The 20242-nt window shown below is 37.2% G+C and overlaps 1 protein-coding gene and 1 long non-coding RNA gene across 2 annotated transcripts; one reads left to right on the top strand and one right to left on the bottom strand.

The window, feature by feature from the left end:
- Window positions 1-397: 397 nt before the first annotated feature.
- LOC106877046 (ADP-ribosylation factor-like protein 6) lies at window positions 398-1587 on the top strand. Its single transcript, XM_014925830.3, has one exon. The coding sequence runs from the start codon at window positions 614-616 to the stop codon at window positions 1184-1186; it is 573 nt and encodes a 190-aa protein (XP_014781316.1). The 5' UTR covers window positions 398-613; the 3' UTR covers window positions 1187-1587.
- Window positions 1588-3601: 2014 nt separating this feature from the next.
- On the bottom strand, window positions 3602-8998 carry LOC149137270 (uncharacterized). Its single transcript, XR_016240808.1, has 2 exons — window positions 8881-8998; window positions 3602-3689 (listed from the first exon to the last, which is right to left on the bottom strand). It is a non-coding gene; the product is annotated as an uncharacterized LOC149137270 (long non-coding RNA).
- Between the last annotated feature and the right edge of the window lie 11244 nt (window positions 8999-20242).

The following is a 20242-nucleotide window of genomic DNA, read 5'->3' as shown; positions in this document are numbered from 1 at the left end:
TATTTATGACGTAAATGGAATAAAATAATTATAACCAAGAATCGAAACCAGATTGCGATCTCGCTTCATAGGTGTAGGAGAGATCTTACCTCTACATTACATAGAACATAAGAATTTGTTTTACGCACCTAGAAGTTCGATTGACATGTGTGCCAGAGGTGACTTAGGACTACAGAACAACAATAACAACTTGACACACAGAGGTCACGACTGAAGAATGTCGGGTAATAATTATAATCTCATGTAAAATCAACAAACAATTAAACTCTCTGAAAAGTTTTAAATAAGTTTAGAAAGGGTTTAAATATAACTCTAATATTAATTAAAAATTAAAATAATAATTTTCAAAGGTATTTTAATGGTTTTGATTACAATTTTCCAACTTATTGTTGATATGTTGATCGTCCCGGGACTGTTTATTGGTGCTTAGTAACGAACTTTAAAGTAGCATCATATGGCTACAGGAGTGACTTTGATACTTCCTACTGTGCTACTTACGATTGGTTAATGGAACTGTTGAATTGTGTGTTTAATCGACAGTTTTCTGGAATATCGTCTATAAGAAATTTATAATATATGAAATCTGTTTTATCTCTCCCTTTGAAAGTTAATTATGGGAATATTAGATACACTTGCTCGATGGTTCGGCTTGAAACGGAAAGAGGCTAATATTTTAGTCATCGGTTTGGATAACAGTGGTAAAAGTACAATTTTAAACTATCTTAAACCTTCGGACATAAGATCTCAGGATATTGTCCCGACTGTTGGTTTTAATGTGGAACGATTTCAAACAAAATCTTTGTCGTTTTCGGCCTTTGATATGTCAGGCCAGGGTCGCTATCGTAGTCTATGGGAACATTACTACAAGGATTGCCATGGTATTATCTTCGTCATCGATAGTAGTGACCTCTTAAGAATGGTTGTGGCCAAAGATGAACTGGATCATTTACTCACACACCAACATATCAAGAACCGCCACGTCCCTTTGCTGTTTTATGCTAATAAGATGGATATGAGAGATTCCATTTCCAAGCTGAAATGCGTCGAACTGTTAGGATTAGACCAACTTAAGATCCGAGCGTGGCATATCTGTTCTAGTAACGCACTGACCGGTGATGGTGTTAGTGAAGGGATTAGCTGGCTCACCGAACAAATTATTGCAGTTAACAATAACAACAGAAATTAAACCGAATAAACTTTCAACAAACTTCCCAACTATGTCTCATTGCTTCTCCAGTGAAATAGTTTCTAAGCTGGTATGGTATCTTGAAACCAGCTTCTCTTAGATTTTTACTTGAACCTCAAACAAATATATATTCATTTCTTTTTCACACTTTTCATGCAGCATCTTTATTTTCTGTTTTCTGACGCAGTGTGTGTTGGAGTGTTTCTTTGTGCATGTTGTTTGTTATTTACACGTACACGTGCATGTGCATATTAAAAATTTCAAACTCCACCCACTAAAATATTAACATTTTGTTGATAAAGAAAACACAGATATATATATGGCTCTTTTGTAGAATTAGAGTTTTAGAAATGTGCGTGTATATATATTTGTATATATAATTAAAGTTAACGGCAAATTTTTTTGATGTTTATATTATCTTTTACAGACATACACATATCTATACACACACCACACACTCGTCTGTGTGTGTATATATATATATATATATTATACACACATACATACAGAGAGACAGACATACATACATACACACACGCACACTAAGTCAGTTACGTAGCTATACAGCTAAATAATATACAGGTTTAAATGAACATGTCTAATTGATGAAATATCCATGATATCTGATCGATTAAAAGCATGCCCCCGTGCCTTTCAAACTCTGAGTATCGAACTTATAATTCATTCACCGTGTCTTTCAAATTTATGCTGCACATAAATTCACTGAGTACTCGTTTCTTTTGATTCCAAACAGATGTGTATATGAGTATGTCACTTATCACTTGCTATGCATGAAACTCTCGACCTCTGTGATAGTTTTGTAACTTCCTGCCGATTAGATATATATATATATATATGTACTAAAAAAAAGTACCCTGTACACTCTGTAAAGTGGTTGGTATTGGGAAGGGCATTCAGCTGTAGAAACTCATTGCAGCCTTCTGGTTCATCAGTTCTTGTCGAACTGCCCAACCTTGCCAGTATAGAAAAAAAGGACGTCGAATGATGATGAAAATGTATATATATATATATTATTTTGGTCAAGTCAGCTTCTTGCTACTCTGTAGGTATACAGGATCTTCAGTTGTCACAACTTGCCTGAGGATGATTCAACCCAAATAAAATGTTCATTTCTACCATGGTATTAAATATACGTATGCATATGTACATATGGTAAGAAGCTTGCTTCCCAACCACATGGTTCCGGGTGCAGTCCCACTACGTGACACCCTGGGCAAGTCTTTTCTACTATAGCCTTGGGCCAACCAAAGCCTTGTGAGTGGATTTGGTAGACGGGAACTGACAAAAGCCCGTCATATATATATATATATATATATATATATATATACACAGACATACATATATATATCAGCTGTAGAAACTCTGCCAAATTAGATTGGAGCCTGATGTTGCCATCCGGTTTCACCGGTCCTCAGTCAAATCGTCCAACCCATGCTAGCATGGAAAGCGGACGTTAAACGATGATGATGATGATGATGATGATTTCTTTGTATCTATGTTTGTCCCTCCCATCACTCCTTAACAACTGCTGTTGGTGTGTTACATCCCTATAGCTTAGCAACTTGGCAAAAGAGACCGATAGAAGAAGTACTAGGCTTAAAAAATAAATCCTTGAGTTGATTTGTTCAACTAAAACCCTTCAAGGTGGTACTCCAGCATAACTGAAACAAGTAAAAGAATATATATATATAAAGAGAGAGGGAGAGAGAGCGCACACATATGTGCTCTTCAGTACTGAGTTCTATTTTTTTTTGTTAATTCCATCAAACCCTGTTTTATTTATGTACATATATTACATGATGTGTGTGTGGAATGTAAGGAAATGATTTACAGATTTACAAAGGACAAATAAACATGGAAATCCCCCTTATCAACCAGAGAAATCAGACTCTGGATGTATAAAGTCCAAGACGACTCTTCTAGTTAGTTATACTTATGATATAGGAAATATCACTGAGGTTGTAGACAAAAACTAAAAGTAAAGCATAATGACATATAAAGGAGATAAAACTACAGGCAGAATCAATGCAGTGACATATGCTATATACATATATAAATAAACAAATACATATATGTGTGTGTGTGTATATGTACATGTGTATGTATATATATATATATATATTAGAAGGTTTAGAGGTGATGTACAGGTATTATATATTAGAAAAAATAATAAGGTACTCAGAGATCTGGATGGTTGTACATTTACAGATTTTTATTAATATGTCACATGTTTTTATAAATCATATATTAGCACTTGCATCTACTCTAATAGATTCTTCAGATTTAAAAAATGTATATATATATTTAACACACATGTAGACTTTCAATAAGACAGGAGAAAAAAACAACTTGATGGAAGACTCCATCTGATGATACTTTGAATGCCTTTAACAGTCTTCTGTTGCAATCATTCAGGCCAGTTAGACAATACCTTCCATTAGTCTTAGAAGCCATGTAATGGGCCCTGGGCACTAGTTTTCCTCTGCAGTAAAAGAACAAAAAGAAAAAAAAATGAAAATACAGGTTTGGTGAACAACCAGGAGAAATAGAACTGAATGCTAAGAGAACATATAAATTTTTATTTTATATATGTTATAGATGCAGGCATGATTATATGGTAAGAAGCTTGCTTCTTAACCACATGCTTCTGAGTTCAGTTCCACTATGGCACCTTGGGCATGTGTCTTCTACTATAACCTCAGTGCTAACCAAAGCCTTGCAAACTGATTTGGTAGAAAAAAACTGAAAGAAGCCTTTTATCATCATCATCATCATCATCATCTTTTAACATCCGCTTTCCATGCTAGCATGGGTTGGACGATTTGACTGAGGACTGGTGAAACCGGATGGCAACACCAGGCTCCAATCTAAATTTATATATATGGCAAATCCTACTTTTTTCTGCCAAGGACTTATACGCCCTAATATTAGACTATTTAACTTAGTCAATACACAGTGATCACTTATAAGCTTTAAACGTATAAAAAAATATTTTTATTTACAAATTGTAAAATTCATACCACTTAGCAAATAATTGCAGATATGTATATATATATATTTATGTGCATGTGTCTGTCCCCAACACTTGACAACTGGTGTTGGTGTGTTTATGTTGCCATAACTTAGCAGTTCAGCTAAAGGGACCCAACAGAATAAGTACCAGGATAAACAAGAATAATAAGTACTGGGGTCGATTCATTCGACTAAATGGTTACAGTCTAATGACTGAAACAAGTAAAAGATCAGCACACACACACACTTACACATATTATAGATATATAAATGTATACGCTGGCTTGTTAATTTCAGAGAATTGTTAATAGCCTGAAATTATGTCCCCTTCTTCTTCAGAGTTGGTTGCAACTGCTACTATGTAATTGCTTACTTTCTCAAATGGCAAAGATAATTTCAATAAATCAAGAATTCACCTTTTATGGTATTCAGTATACCCTTTCTCTTCTCACCTTGTTATCTAAATTTATGCTGTTGTCAAGTTATTTCTCTTGGCTCGTTTTTGTTTTAATTATTTGAATTACTCTAACATATATATGTAATGTATGTACATATGTATGCATCCATACACACATGCATGGCTCTATTATTGTTGTTGTTGATATTATTATTGTTATAACTGGCAGAAACATTACCACGTTGGACAAAATGTTTAGTATCATTTCTTTCAGCTCTTTACATTCTGAGTTAAATTCTTCCGGAACCAACTTTGCCTTTCATTCATCCATTCAAGGTCAATAAAATAAGTACCTATCAAGTGTGTTGTGAGCATACTTCTTCCAAAAAATGGGTGACTAAGGTGATCAAGGTAGTCAGAGTGTGTGATAGGATCCTTATGCTTAGATTAGTTTTCCAAAGTAGTACAGTAACTATTATTTCTACCTATGCTCCTCAGCTGGGACTGCCAGACTAACAAAAGATCAATTTTATGGCACCCTTTTGCAGACTACTTCAATAACAAATGACAGTGACCTTATCTTTGTGGCTGGTAACTTCTATGGGTGTGTTGAGCAGCATCTGAGTGGCTTCCATGGTGTACATGGAGGCTATGGAGTTCTGCAATGCAAATGACCTAATGATCTGCAATACTAGCTTCAGGAAACCAGCCAGCCATCTACTCACTTATCAATCTGGTGAATGCACAATCTAGATTGACTACATTCTCACTAAAAAGCAGGAAAGATAGTCACTTATAAACACAAAAACCTTCCTTATTGAAGAGTGCATACTCAACATAGGTTATTCATTATGACTTCAGATTTTAGGCTATAAGGATTCCAAGGAGCAAACCAGTATGGAAAAGGAAGATTTGGAAGGTTAAGAATCCTTTGAATAGTCAGAGATTTGGAGGTATCCTAATTGAAGCATTTGGCAAGAAGAGGAGGAGATAGTGACATATAATGGAGGACAGCTGCAAATTCCTACGAGACAACTTAGTGGGTGCTCCAGACCAAATTTGCAGCTGATGTAAAGTTCCAACTAGACCTAGAATAACAGGGTTGTGGAACAGAGTAGTAGACAGGGCCATTAGCGTGAAGAAACAGGACTGGAAGAGTGGCAGTCGAAGAAAACTATATCAGGGGGCTAGAAAACAGGTATATTTAGTTTGGGGAGAAGCTGAAAGGAAGAAGTTAGGCATTGTTCTGTGGCATGAGGACCAGAGGCTTGAGGTGTTCTGGATTGCAAGACAGCATGTCAGAGAAAATCTTGATGTTCTAGGAGAGAGGTGTTTGCATGGACAATGGTACACTTGCATTTAGTGATTCTGCAAAGAAAGCATGGAAGTGCCACTATGAAAGGCTGCTAAATTTGAAGAATGCATTAAAGGAGAATTTTCCTCTTGTGGACCCAACAGAGGGGCCAGCAATCCAAATTGATAGCAGCATAATAGATAATGCAATTAAGGGTATGAAGACAGTGAAAGCTCCTGGCCCATCAGGAATCACTGCTGAGATGCTTTAAAATATCTGGCAGAGTTGGATATGGCCTAGTCACCTGTATATTTAATCAAGTAGTCCTGGAAGGTATCATATCCAATGACTGCTGTAGCAACACTATAGTCAACTGCTACAAAGGTAAAAGTAATACCTTAGACAGAAATAATTACAAATGTATCAGATTACTAGATCAGGTCATGAAAGAGTCATAGTTCAACCAATTAGGAAGAGAGCTTAGCTGAGATGCAGTTTGGTTTTGTGCCAGGAAGACTGCATTGATATGGTCATATGATGCATATGGATGAGGACAGCTGTATAAAGAAGTGTTGATCTCTGCAGGAGAGGTAGACCCAGGAAGACATGAGCAGAAATGATCTTCAGATGTTGAGCTTTACAGAGGAGATGATAACAGACCGAGACAATTGACAGTTCGTTTTGTTTGAGAAGACATGTGAAGGTAAGTAGAATTGAGGCCACTCACAATCTGTCCCCACCATCAAAACTCCCACACAACTCAACTTCCTACCCTTTCCTCTGCACCATCCCCTGCATGCCCCTCCACACACCTTCATGTACCTACCCATACACACTCTCCGTGTCCTCATATATTTACCATAGCATTCCCAAGCCACTCCAATTTCTCTCACCATCACTTGCTGCAGTTAACCTCTTCTGAATCTCTAAACATCTCTCTTCACACCCTTATGAAACATTTCTCTCTATCTCCTCTGTACCACTTATATTATTTGTTACAGTATGTATTTGAATCTACCAGGATTACTTGACCTTTCATCCTTTTAGTGGCATTAAAATAAGTAACAGTGACATTCCATGGGATCGATTCAATCCAAACCAGTGTGCACTGTGGTATCAGTGGATTTAACTATCAGTATCTAAAGCAAAAGTATGGCACAAACAGTAGCATCTTGGTACTCAATACCTAGCAGACTGTTATCTTTCAATCTGTGTATTCAAAGTTCAGATCCTACTAGGTTCATCTTTACCTATCTTTCCATTATGCTTCATAAAATAACTGCAGGTAATATAATGAGATTCATTCAGTCAACTGTACACTCTCCCTTACTAATTTCTAGCTTTAGACCAAATTTGGAAGTCATAATGCTTATTGTTACAGTTTTATCTTTAAATCAGTATCTCTTTCTCCATGCTATTCAGTATCATTTATATACCATGTATCATACCAATATTTTTTTGTGTATATGTATGTATTATATATATGTGTATATATCATCATCATCATCGTTTAACGTCCGCTTTCCATGCTAGCACGGGTTGGACGATTTGACTGAGGACTGGTGAAACCAGATGGCTACACCAGGCTCCAAACTGATTTGGCAGAGTTTCTACAGCTGGATGCCCTTCCTATATATATATATATATATATATATATATATATATATATATACATATTACACATGTATAAGGGATGACCACTAGGTGGACATCCAAAATTTTTCTGGAGAACATTATTTTTCTTTGTGGTTGGGTCGTTGATGACCTCTTTCTAGCATATTGGATGTCCACCTAGTGGTCATCCCTTATACACGTGTAATACAATTTTTTCTGAATTTTCAGATTTTTTTATATGCTAGGCCACTTGGTTTTAAATTGAATTAATATTCACTTTATCACCCTATCTATATATATATATGCCTGTACTAGGATGTGTGCAAGTGCATTATTTGATGGATGCAAGCATGTCTAAATTATTAACAAGTTTGCTTTGTAAACATGAGATTCTGAATTCAATCATACAGCATAGCATCAAATGTCTTCTGTGAGTGCTCTGTGTCAACCTAATCCTTGTGAGTAAAAAAATGCACCACACAACAGCTACTACAACTTCATGCTAGAGTTATTATTATTATTATTATTTGAGGTTCATTACATGACAAGCTGGCAGAATCTTTAGCACACCTGGCAAAATGCTTAACAGCATTTGTCCATCTGTACATTCCAATTTCAACTGCCACCAGGGTCAACTTTGCCTTTCGACCTTTTGGGGTCCATAAAATAAGTACCAGTTGAACAGTGGGGCTGATGTAATCAACTTAGCCCCTCCCCACCAAACTGCCGGCCTTGTGCCAAAATTTGAAACCATTATTATTTGAGGTTCACTCTGCCTTTCATCTTTCTTGAGTAAATGAAATGAAGCACCAATTATATTGGGATCAATGTAATCAACTGTTCTTCCCTCACAAATTTTTTTGGCCTGGTGTCTGTGTTAGAATTAATAATAATAATAATTCTGGGCACAAGACCTGGAAATTGTGGGATGGCTGGTGATCAAAATCATTGAATGTAGTACTTGATAATTTATTTTATCAACACCAAAAGAGGAAAGGCAGAGTTGACCTCAGCAGGATATGAATTCAAGATATAAAGCGCTAGAACAAATACTGCAGTGCATTTTTTCAATGCTCTAATGATTCTGCCAGCTCACCCATTATTATTATGTATTTAATTCAAATTAGAAGCAAAATGAGTGTGATTGATGTTAACCATTTTGTTACCATGCCTTCATTTCACTTAATTTTGAAAATAGTAAAGAATTTATTAAAATAATTTTGCCATTATTAAAATGGTATTTTAAACATAAATTAATATGAAATTGTAATGGAAAGTTTTTAATTTAGATTACTTTAAGCAGAGGTAGTCTCAGGCAGGTTGGCTTTAAAAGGATTAAGGTACTGGACAACTGACCTCATAATGTCAGGTTTACTTCAGTTTTCTGTATTGTAACTCTGGGCAAACCATCTGACAAAGCTCATCACAAGTTCCACCACCACCACCTACCGTTTCATGGTTTAGTGGTCAGAAATACAACATTCCGCTGTAATACTAATTACTTGTTGTGTGAGAGTATGATGCCCCCTGGCGAGAATGGACTGGACCACTATATATAAATAGTAGCGGTCTGAGGTTGATAGTTCAAAGTTGGAGTTCAAATTTTACAGTTTGAGTTAGCATGTTGAATTGCTGTTTTTTAAAAGATAGTTGTTATGTTCCATGTGGTTACTACTGTTTGTTTCAATTATATTGTTATTACACTGTTGCAGTGTGTTTGTTTATCCATAAGGATGTAATATTACTCTTATTCTTGTAAAATAATGATCGGGATTGTATATTTTATTTCCCTGTTGATCAATCATTTTTTCCCCCTCATAACAATGTTATTTTCAGCTTCACTTTTTCTTTCTCTCACACTTTTCATTATATTTTTTGACCTAGTGTTTCCTATGTAACTATTGTCTTCTTCCACAAATCTATTAACAAAATATTTGCCATAGTAATAATTACACTGTAGTTATTTTTATAGTTCAAGCTACTGTGCCCCTCCACCAACACACCTAGCAACTCATAGATCTATCACAAACTTAATCATCATCATTATTATCATCATTTAACATTCGTTGATGATGATAGTGATGATGATGATGATCATGATGATTTAGTTTGTAAGAGATTTATAAATAATTATATTGCTTTGTATCAGAAAGAGGAAGAATTAAATTGTTATTGCTATTTTGGAATGTTGTTGATGTTATTGTTGTTGTATAGACCAAGGTCAACATTGATCAAGCTTGACTATTTTCCTTGCATGTGATAACCTCCCTATTACCAGTGATAGATAAAGTAGATCCAATACTACTTTGTTTGGTCATAGGAAGGTCATCCAACAACAAAAACCATACCAAAATGAAAACATTTGAACAAGACATATAGACACTACAATCAACAATGCAATCTACCCATCTAGGAGAATAGTAACTGAATATGAACTGATATACAATCAAAGGGACTTTCTAGTCCTCCTACATGAGACAACTCTTGACCCATTAATTGTCAGTTTGGTGGAGGATATGGTAAAAGTTTTGGCTGAAAATGCCCACTGTACTACCCCTTTACAGCAGCGTCTCTTACCAACCTTGATAAGTATATTTCAGGCTTCACCTGACAAAGTTCCTCCTGGTTTGCCTGCAGTAAGTACTCTTACTATTCATAATGCTTCATATATTTTTTATTATATACATATATGTATACACACATTTATATATATACTAGCAGAGATACCCGGCTTTGCTTGGGATGAAAATGGCATAGATTTTATTGCTTTACTTGTTTCTGTCATGTGACTGCGGCCGTGGTAGAGCACCGCCGTTGGTTGAAGAAATCAACCACAGGATTTATTGTTTGTAAGCCTAGTAGTCATTGTGTCAGTGTTTTTTACCAAACCGCTAAGTTACGGGAATGTAAACACAGCAACATCAGTTGTCAAGCAATGATGGGGGTACAAACCCAAGATACAGGCACACACATATACACATATATACAAGTCTTCTTTCAGTTTCCGAGTAAGAAATCCACTCAAGATTTTGTTCAGCCTGAGGCTATAGTAAGCATATATATATATATATAGGTAGTCGATAGCTTCCGCTATCTGGGCGACCAAGTTAGTAGTGGGGGTGGGTGCGCTGAAAGTGTAGCTGCTAGAATAAGAATAGCCTGGGCAAAGTTTAGAGAGCTCTTACCCCTGCTGGCGACAAAGGGACTCTCACTCAGAGTAAAAGGCAGACTGTATGACGCATGCGTACGAACAACCATGCTACATGGCAGTGAAACATGGGCTGTAACTGCTGAGGACATACGTAAGCTCGCAAGGAATGAAGCCAGTATGCTCCGTTGGATGTGTAATGTCAATGTGAATACCCGTCAGAGTGTAAGTATCTTGAGAGAAAAGCTGAACATTAGAAGCATCAGTTGTGGCGTGCAAGAGAGACGATTGCGCTGGTATGGACATGTGGTGAGAATGGAGGAGGATAGCTGCGTGAAAAAGTGCCACACCCTAACAGTTGAGGGAACCCGTGGAAGAGGTAGGCCCAGGAAGACCTGGGCTGAGGTGGTGAGGCAAGACCTTCGTACATTGGGCCTCACCGAGGCGATGACTACGGACCGAGACCTTTGGAAATGGGCTGTGCGTGAGAAGACCCGGCAAGCCAAGTAAGATCGTTGCCAGTGCCCCTGGACTGGTTCTTGTGCGGGTGGCACATGAGATGCACCATTTTGAGCGTGGCCGTTGCCAGTACCGCCTGACTGGCTCCTGTAGGATTTTCGAGCGAGATCGTTGCCAGTGCCCCTGGACTGGCTTGTGCGGGTGGCACATAAAAGACACCATTTCGAGCGTGGCCGTTTTCGTGCGGGTGACACGTAAAAGCACCCACTACACTCTCTGAGTGGTTGGCGTTAGGAAGGGCATCCAGCTGTAGAAACTCTGCCAAATCAGACTGGAGCCTGGTGTTGCCATCCGGTTTCACCAGTCCTCAGTCAAATCGTCCAACCCATGCTAGCATGGAAAGCGGACGTTAAACGATGATGATGATGATGATGATATATGCTTTCGGTACAAATGGCTTTATTATAGGGTGCCGTATTTTACAATCATGTAAATAATAATAATGGTATTTTTATATAAGCTTAAAGCTTATGCTGTTCACCGTGCGTTAATAACAAACGTGATTAGGACAAATATCCGTCAATTGTAAATAATGTGCAAATAAAAGGTTGACATGTTGTTAGAGATCCAGATTGTTATCTGTACCTGTCCAGTTTGTCTTAATGTTGTTGCCAGTGCCCCTGGACTGGCTTGTGCGGGTGGCACATAAAAGACACCATTTCGAGCGTGGCCGTTGCCAGTATCACCTGACTGGCTTTCGTGCAGGTGACACGTAAAAGCACCTACTACACTCTCTGAGTGGTTGGCGTTAGGAAGGGCATCCAGCTGTAGAAACTCTGCCAAATTTAGATTGGAGCCTGGTGTTGCCATCCGGTTTCACCAGTCCTCAGTCAAGTCGTCCAACCCATGCTAGCATGGAAAGCGGACGTTAAACGATGATGATGATGATGATGATACAATAAAACACACTCATTCCACATTGTAAGTACAAGAGTAAGACCACACACACACACTCACATATATAATTATAAAATTCATTTTCAGTGGGTTCGATTTTGCCTCAATACTTATTCAATGAGTTGACTGGTTGAATAAGCTGTCAGGTAAAACTTTAATAAAACTCTAAATCACAGTGAAACTGAATTTTATTATAAATTTTACTACTTTTAGTATTGAGTCTCCTCCTCATCAGTAAACGTGTTTTTCTTGAAATTATTTTAAACTAATCATCATGGTTCCTGGTTCAGTCCCACCATGTGGCACCTTAAGCAAGTATCTTCTGCTATAGCCCAAACTAACCAAAGCCTTGTGAGTGGATTTGTTAGACAGAAACTGAAAGAAGCTTGGCAAGCTGGCAGAAACATTAGCACACCGGGCAAAATGCTTTGCAGTATTTCATCTGCCGTTACGTTCTGAGTTCAAATTCCGCCGAGGTCGACTTTGCCTTTCATTCTTTCGGGGTCGATAAATTAAGTACCAGTTACATACTGGGGATTAACGAAATAAGAAACTGAAAGAAGCCCATCTTGTGTGTGTGTGTTACTCTCTCTTTCCCTTGACATCACACAATAGTCATAAACAAATATCTCTGTCATACAAGCAGAGTCCTTCATTCCTAATCTTCTGTGAAAACATGTCCAGACATGGGGAAATATTACCTTACTTGGAAACAAGTGAGGGTTGGGGATAGGATGAGCAACTGGCCATAGAAAATCTGCCTCAACAAAATTTTGTCTTGCCCATACAAGCATGGAAAAGTAGACATTAAAAGGATTCACCTACAACCCATCTTCCCAAAACCACCACCACCTACTGCAGGCTCCTCCAGTTCCTCTTACTATCTCCAAATATCTCACCTCACACTCTTATGGAACATCTCCTCTATCTCTTCTGTACTACTTATAGTCCACCAATCTGTTCCAAGTGGTTAGGTTCTCATTCTCTCCCTCCCTCTCTCTCTCTCTGACTGTCTCTTTCTGTCACTCATCTTCCTCTCTTTCTTTGTCCTCTGTAGTAAGACCACTATCTTTGTCCCTCAATAATACTCCAACTTCTCACCTGGCACACAGCCATTTCTCTCAGTTTCTTTTCCTCTCTCAGTAGGTACATCCTTGTTTTGCAAGTTACTTAGCAACCCTATGAGTGCTGGTGCCAAGTGGAAAAAAATTTGTGCTGGCACCACATAAAAGGCACCTGTGCTGCTGGCACTACATAAAAAGCACCCATGCTGGCGTCACATAAAGAACATTCAATATACTCAATAAAGTGGTTAGCATTAGGAAGAGCATTCAGCCATAAAGTGAATGCTCTTCCTAAGCTCTCTGGCTTGCCAGTTCCTGTTAAACCATCTAACTCATGCCAGCATGGAAAACAGACATTACATGATGATGATGATGTATATGTCTCTCTCTCTCTCTCCCTCTTTTCCTTCTCTCTCTCTCTCTAATGTAAGTTATAACCTAGAAGATAACTTACATTAGTTTCGGCCATTAACAGCCCAGGCCATGATTAACTCAATAGCACCACCTGGAAAAGTCTTTTAGTTAATTATTTCGGGACACCATGGACCACTCAAGCAGTGAGTTGTTGTTAGTTGAGACATATCCAGGTGTAGGTGGTTTATCCAGTATTTCCTGGAGGAATTTGTCCAGGTACCGTTTGAAAGTTGTGGGGTCTTTTTCTACTTTAATCTCTTTCAGGATAACATTGAAAAGTGCAGGACCATTTGTAGTGAAGAAATTGTGTCGCAGTGTTCCTATGTGATGTGATCTTGACCTTTGTAGGGGACACATTCCATGGGGGCCTAGTCTTGGGTGAATTGTAAACATAATACCGATATCATTTGGATAATAGTGGTGGAATATTTTCCACATGGTGCAAATAATTTATCGCTCATGGCGACGTTGCAGAGAATAGAGCTTCAGCTGTTTAAGTCGAGCCCAATAATCAAGTCCCATCATGCCATTTATTTTTTTTGTGATCGATCTTTGTGGCACTTTTATCCTCATTATGTTTTGTTTTTGTAGGGGGACCACAGTGGGCAGCAGTATTCAAGGTGGGGCCTAGCGAATGTGGAGAAGAGAAGGATGATGGTTTCATGACCCCTACATTGAAAAGTTCTGAGGATCCATGAGCACATTTTGTGGGCAACATTGACTTTTTCGTTGATGTGCACACTCCAGCTAAGGCTACTGTCGACAGTTACACCTAAGTCTCTGATATTATCTGACGGTTCAAGTAGGTCTCCCAACGGTAATGTATATGGTTGTTTGAGTGTGCCCTCTTTTCCAAAGTGGATGAGCTCAAATTTTTCTTCGTTTAACTGCATATTGTTCATTTGTGCCCACTGGGCATAGGTCCAATTAAAGCATCGTTTGATCATATGCTCCCTTAATGACTTTCTGGAGCTTAGAGTCATCTGCAAATATTTTAATGGTGCTATGTTCAATGGAATCTGCAATGTCATTGATACAGACAATAAAAAAAAAGTGGACCCAGCACAGCACCCTACGGGACTCCACTGATGACTTTTGCTGGTTTTGCGTGGTTGCCATCAACCACAACATGCTGGGTCCTCTTTGTTAGGAAATGCCTAATCCATTGAAGTAGCTTTCCACCGACTCCAGCATTGGATAGTTTTCTTAACACAATATTGTGGTTGACTTTGTCAAAGGCCTTGCTGAAATCAAGGTATATGACATCTGCGTTGGAGCCCTCAGTGCATTTAAGATGTCATCAAAGTGGTGGAGGAGCTGTGTTAGACAGTCCCTCCCACCACAAGAGCTATATATATGTATATACATACACACACACTCACAATATATATACACATACACACACACAGCCACTTACAGAATCACATTTATTAACGGTCAGCATACATTAATGCAAATGGTCACCATCTGTTTAAATCTGAAATATTTTCTAATATTGAAAAAAAAAAAAAAAAAAAGCCCTGGACCAAGAATGAGAATATTACAAGTAAATTACAATATTCAAAGGGTGGTGGACTTGCAGAAACCAGTAGTGTAAGGCAAATATCTTGTGGTCTTTATGTTCAAGTCCTGTAGTGGCTGACATTACATCTCATCCTTCTGGGATCGATAAAGTATTAATCAAGTCAATCGAAAGAAACTCTTCCCCTACAATTTGCGGCTGTTTGTCTATGTTAGAAATCAATATTCTAAACTCTCAAACAAATCAATAAAATCACATATAATCAAAGTGATGTTACGCATGCAACACTGGCCTATTTACTTTCACCATTGGGTTTACAGTAATTGAAAGGTTAATAGTTTCACTAAATCTAATATTGTACCTGGCTAGAATCTCATTAAGAAATTTATAGCTTTCATAAAAGCTTCACCAGCATGAAAGAGTTCCGTGCCTTGAGTTTGTGATTATAATTGTAAATAGTTATATGTTTGTCCTTTTTCAATGCATTGTGTCTGCTATATATATAACCACAATGTGTGAGTGCAAAAGAGAAGACTTTATAGTTTTAGACTCAGTAACTTATTCTTTTTATAATAAATCATTAATATATTCAAAGAGATATTGTGAAATAATCTATTTAAAGTTTTAGTAAAGATACAATTTTTACAGCTTACTTGCACAATAAACAATTTCAAATCAGAGTCTGTGTCTCTCTCTCTCTCTCTATCTCCATCTATCTCTCTCTCTCTCTATCTCTCTCTCTCTCCATCTATCTCTCTCTCTCTCTCTCTCTGTCATTGGACTGTAGCTATGCTGAGGCATCACCTTGAAGGGTTTTAGTTGAACAAATCACTACCCAGTACTTTTATGTAAGCCATATATTTATTCTATTGGCATATATACAGACAGACATATATATATTATTTATTTAAAAGGCACAATACATGTCTTTAAGTGCTACTAATAGTTTCATATGTTTAGAAATAATTAAAAATATTCTTCAGACACAAACCATATATCATGCTTTTTTTTTTTAAATCTCTTTCATGGTATAGTACATTATATATATATATATATATGTATATATATATATATATATATAATTTTATGTCCCCTTTCGATTGGACGGGTCATTACAATCTGAGTCCGTTCTTATTTGGAATTATTCTTAGATGCATTGGACAATCATATATTGCTCATAATTGTCATTTTTGGTTTGATTTCTGACTATATACCCTTTACAACACCAACCACTTAACAGAGACTGTGTTTGTGTGCGCATGCACACACTCACACACATCTAATTTCTCCCCATTTTGCTTATCTACCCTTCCACTCAGCACCAAGGTCAATAAAACAAATGCCAGATAAAGTACTCAAATCAATATAATGAAGGAAAAGCCTTCAAAATAGTGCTCCAGCATGTCACAGTCCAATGATTGAAACTATCTTTTTATCTTTCTATCTTTTTATTATTCTTGCTTCAGTCATTAGTCTGTGGCCATGCTGGGGTGTTGCCTTGAAGAATTTTAGTCAAATGAATTGACCCCAATACTTATTATGTTTTTGTAAAGTTGGGTTCTATCAGTTTCTTTTGCTGAACTGCTACATTACAGGGGATAAACACACCAACACTGGTTCTCAAGCAGTTTGGGGTGGACAAACACATACACAAAGTCATGCACACACACAAATATACACAAAGGGCTTCTTTCAGTTTCCGTCTATCAAATTCACTCACAAGGCTTTGGTCAGGAAACTTCTTAGCCATAGGCATGGCTGTGTAGAAGTTTGTTTCCCGAACCTATAGTTCTGGGTTCAGTCCCAAACAAAATTCTACTAGCCATTTCACCTAGCATGCTAACAATTCTGCCAGCTCACCATCTTAAACGTAGCACTAATATTAATAACACCATTTTAAGGTTAATAATTAATAGGAAGAAAGAATGAAGTACTTTTTATTTGAAGGTGAAATAGGGGTCATTAAGTGGTGCTTGAATGCCTTTATTGTGAGAGGATGTGTGGCATGGGAAGGGATCGCTGAATAGGTTGATGTTGATGTAGTTGTGTGGGAGTGTGTGAGGGAGAAAAGGTGGTTCCAAATAACATTACAGGGGAGCTAAAATTACATGTGCAAAAAGAAAATATCAAGTATGCACATAGGCATACATATGTGAGTGTATCGTCGTCGTCATCATTTAACGTCCGCTTTCCATGCTAGCATGGGTTGGACGATTTGACTGAGGACTGGTGAAACCAGATGGCTACACCAGGCTCCAATATATATATATACACACACACACATATATTACACGTTTATGCTCCACAAATGTCTAAACCATACTAGCATGGAAAACAAATGACCATACACACATATATATATATATAGATATATAGAGAGAGAGGGGGAGGGAGAGAAAGGAAGAGAGATACATATACATATACACACATACATAAATACATACACACACACATATGTATATTATATATATATATATACATATACTCTATATATATGTACATATGCATATATTTTAAAACACACGTACTCACACAGAGATATTAGTCATATGAAAATTATGATATATACATATCGAAAATATACATGTATTCTGTATTTTATATGCTATGCAATTATCTATATATATATATATATTTTCTATGATTCATACATATTTCACCTAATAGAAAGATAAAAAAATGAATGTAATTACTGATTTATTTGCATATTGTAGAAAGATGGTGTTTTTTTTTAAAAAAACATTATAAATAAATCAATATTTAATTAATTAATTTATTTATTTGTAATGTTTTTTTTTAAAAAAAAAAGCATCATTTTTCTACAACATGCAAAATAAATCAGTAATTACATCCATTTATTCTTCATTTTCTGCTCCTTATTTTTCCTTCAACATTAAAAATTTCAGTAATCCTAAACATATACCAATGACTTCACCATTATATGATACGTATTAAACCAGTGGAATACCCTGGATTATATAATCCCTAATGAGGACTATATATATATATATATATATATCCATTCAGAGATAGAAATATGGGGATGTACAGACACCAATTGTTTAAACGTATAAAGGTATTTGCAGCAGCTGAGAGTTAGAACAGTTACAACTACATAAATAAAAGTATAAAGAACTTGGTGAGGAGTGAATCATTCTACATATAATAATAATAAAGGTCGGTTCAAGTAGACGGAAATTTGTGTGTGTGGTGGGGGTCTCGTTTTCAAGAGAATGGAGTTATTGTGCCAGAAATGTGAGATGAGCTGTTTTTAGGTCGAGGATATTGTAGGTGCTAAATAGGATTGCACTTTTCGCAGAAATACAAAGGAAGAAGACTTTAGAATTTGGTTTACAGGATTATGCTCTACGTTCCAAGTGATAGAGTTAGGTGTGTTTGACTCTCTCAGCTTACTTAGAATGGATGGAGGCAACATAAGGTACCGAGAACTCTTTATCCGTGTAGGGTATTAGGAAATCTCGTAACTGCTGATACCATAATGATTAGCTACACAAATGACTGATTTTCTTTTTTTGTTAGGATTTCTGTATAAGTTTAAATACTTGACAAAATAAGACTGACAAGTCATTCAACATGAGACCTTTATAGATAGACGTGTAGAGCACTTAAAGTGGATAAAACTTGAGGAAGTGACAAACCAGTGAAGACATGGATCAACAAAGTTAACTCTGGCAATCATTATCAGACTAATTAATTTCTGTAACATTTAACTTCTGTTAATTCGAGTTTGCTTGAATTAACTTCCATTGACTCAAGTCACTGTGATGATCTTTAGGCTCAAGGACTTGAAATCCAAGGGACTCGTCTACTGCAGCCCCTTGGTCAATGCACTTTTGGCAGGCATCAACATAAGGTTTAGGACCCTCTTGGAGGATGAAGAATGCCACATACAAACACTACTTTCTCTTATAATCTTCCTATTATTCCACTGTACCTCTTGTGTGTGTATATACATGTTGTGGAGATTGTTAGCATCTAAATCTGTCCAATAGAATCGAATAGAAAGTTGCAGAACTCTCTCGAATGTTCAAATAGCTTACTGTTGTATAAGTAGAGCGGGTAGAGGGGCATTTCTCCCTTTGTCTGTCTTTTCTTGTTATACATTGTTTGAGAGACAGATAATAAACCTGTCTGGAGTATCACTGTGTTCTTCTTTGCAAGTGAACAAGAGAAGCACAACAAATTGGCATCGCCAGTAGGATAAGAAAGACTATCCTTGCTGAGTGGGCTTTTTACCTTGACATTGATGATACAATTATTTGAAAGGTAAACGACCAGTTTTGCACATAAGTTTCTGTCTTCCTGTATTTCTAGTATCAGTTAAATTATTGTTCTGTCAAGAGTTTTACAGAATATAATACTTTATTTTATCTAATATAGTTGGAGTTTTACTGTAAGCTATTTTTACCTGACAACAATGGTGGAACAAGGCGGTGACCTGATAAAGTTGCTCACATAACAACTTCAACTTCAGAAGGAAAAAATGGAGGTACAGGTGCAGCAGCATAAGAAGACATGGAAGCTTTGAGAAGGCTGATTCAAGTTCAAATTTCTGAAGAGGATTCCAGTCCAGGATCCAGGCTGATTTGTACAGCTGGTTGCCCTTCCTAACACCAACCACTCTAAGAGTGTAATGGGAGCTTTTATGTGCTGCCGGCACCAGCAATGGTGTGTAATGGGTGCTTTTATGTACCATGGAACCAGCAATGACCACAATGTATAGCTGCTATTTACATGGCACCAGCAACTCACAAGTGCTATTTATGTGGCACCGACATCGACCACGAGGATTCACAAGTGCCATTTACATGGTAGCATCAATGACTATGATGCATGGGTGCCATTTACATAACACTGGCACAATCACTACAATTTCACTTGGTCTGAGGAGTCTTCTCATGCACATCATATCGTCAGAGCTCTCGGTCACTTATCACCTCGATGAGGCCCAACAATCAAAGATCATGCATCACTACTTTGTCCCATGTCTTCCAAGGTCTACCCCTCCCACAGAGATTGGTACTTCTTTACACAGCTGTCCTCAACCATACGCTTGACATGACCATACCAATGCAATCATCTCTCTTGCACACCACATCTGATGCCTCTTATGACCAGCTTTTCTCTTAAGTG

Source organism: Octopus bimaculoides, chromosome 2 (assembly GCF_046866305.1).
Source record: "Octopus bimaculoides isolate indiv1 chromosome 2, ASM4686630v1, whole genome shotgun sequence".
Classification (NCBI taxonomy): Eukaryota; Metazoa; Mollusca; class Cephalopoda; order Octopoda; family Octopodidae; genus Octopus; species Octopus bimaculoides.
The sequence above is the reverse complement of the archived record's forward strand: the minus strand, read 5'-3'. Positions and strand labels throughout refer to the sequence as shown.

Coding starts and splice junctions, on each gene's coding strand:
- LOC106877046 (XM_014925830.3), top strand. CDS start 614: ATGGGAATATTAGATACACTTGCTCGATGGTTCGGCTTGAAACGGAAA.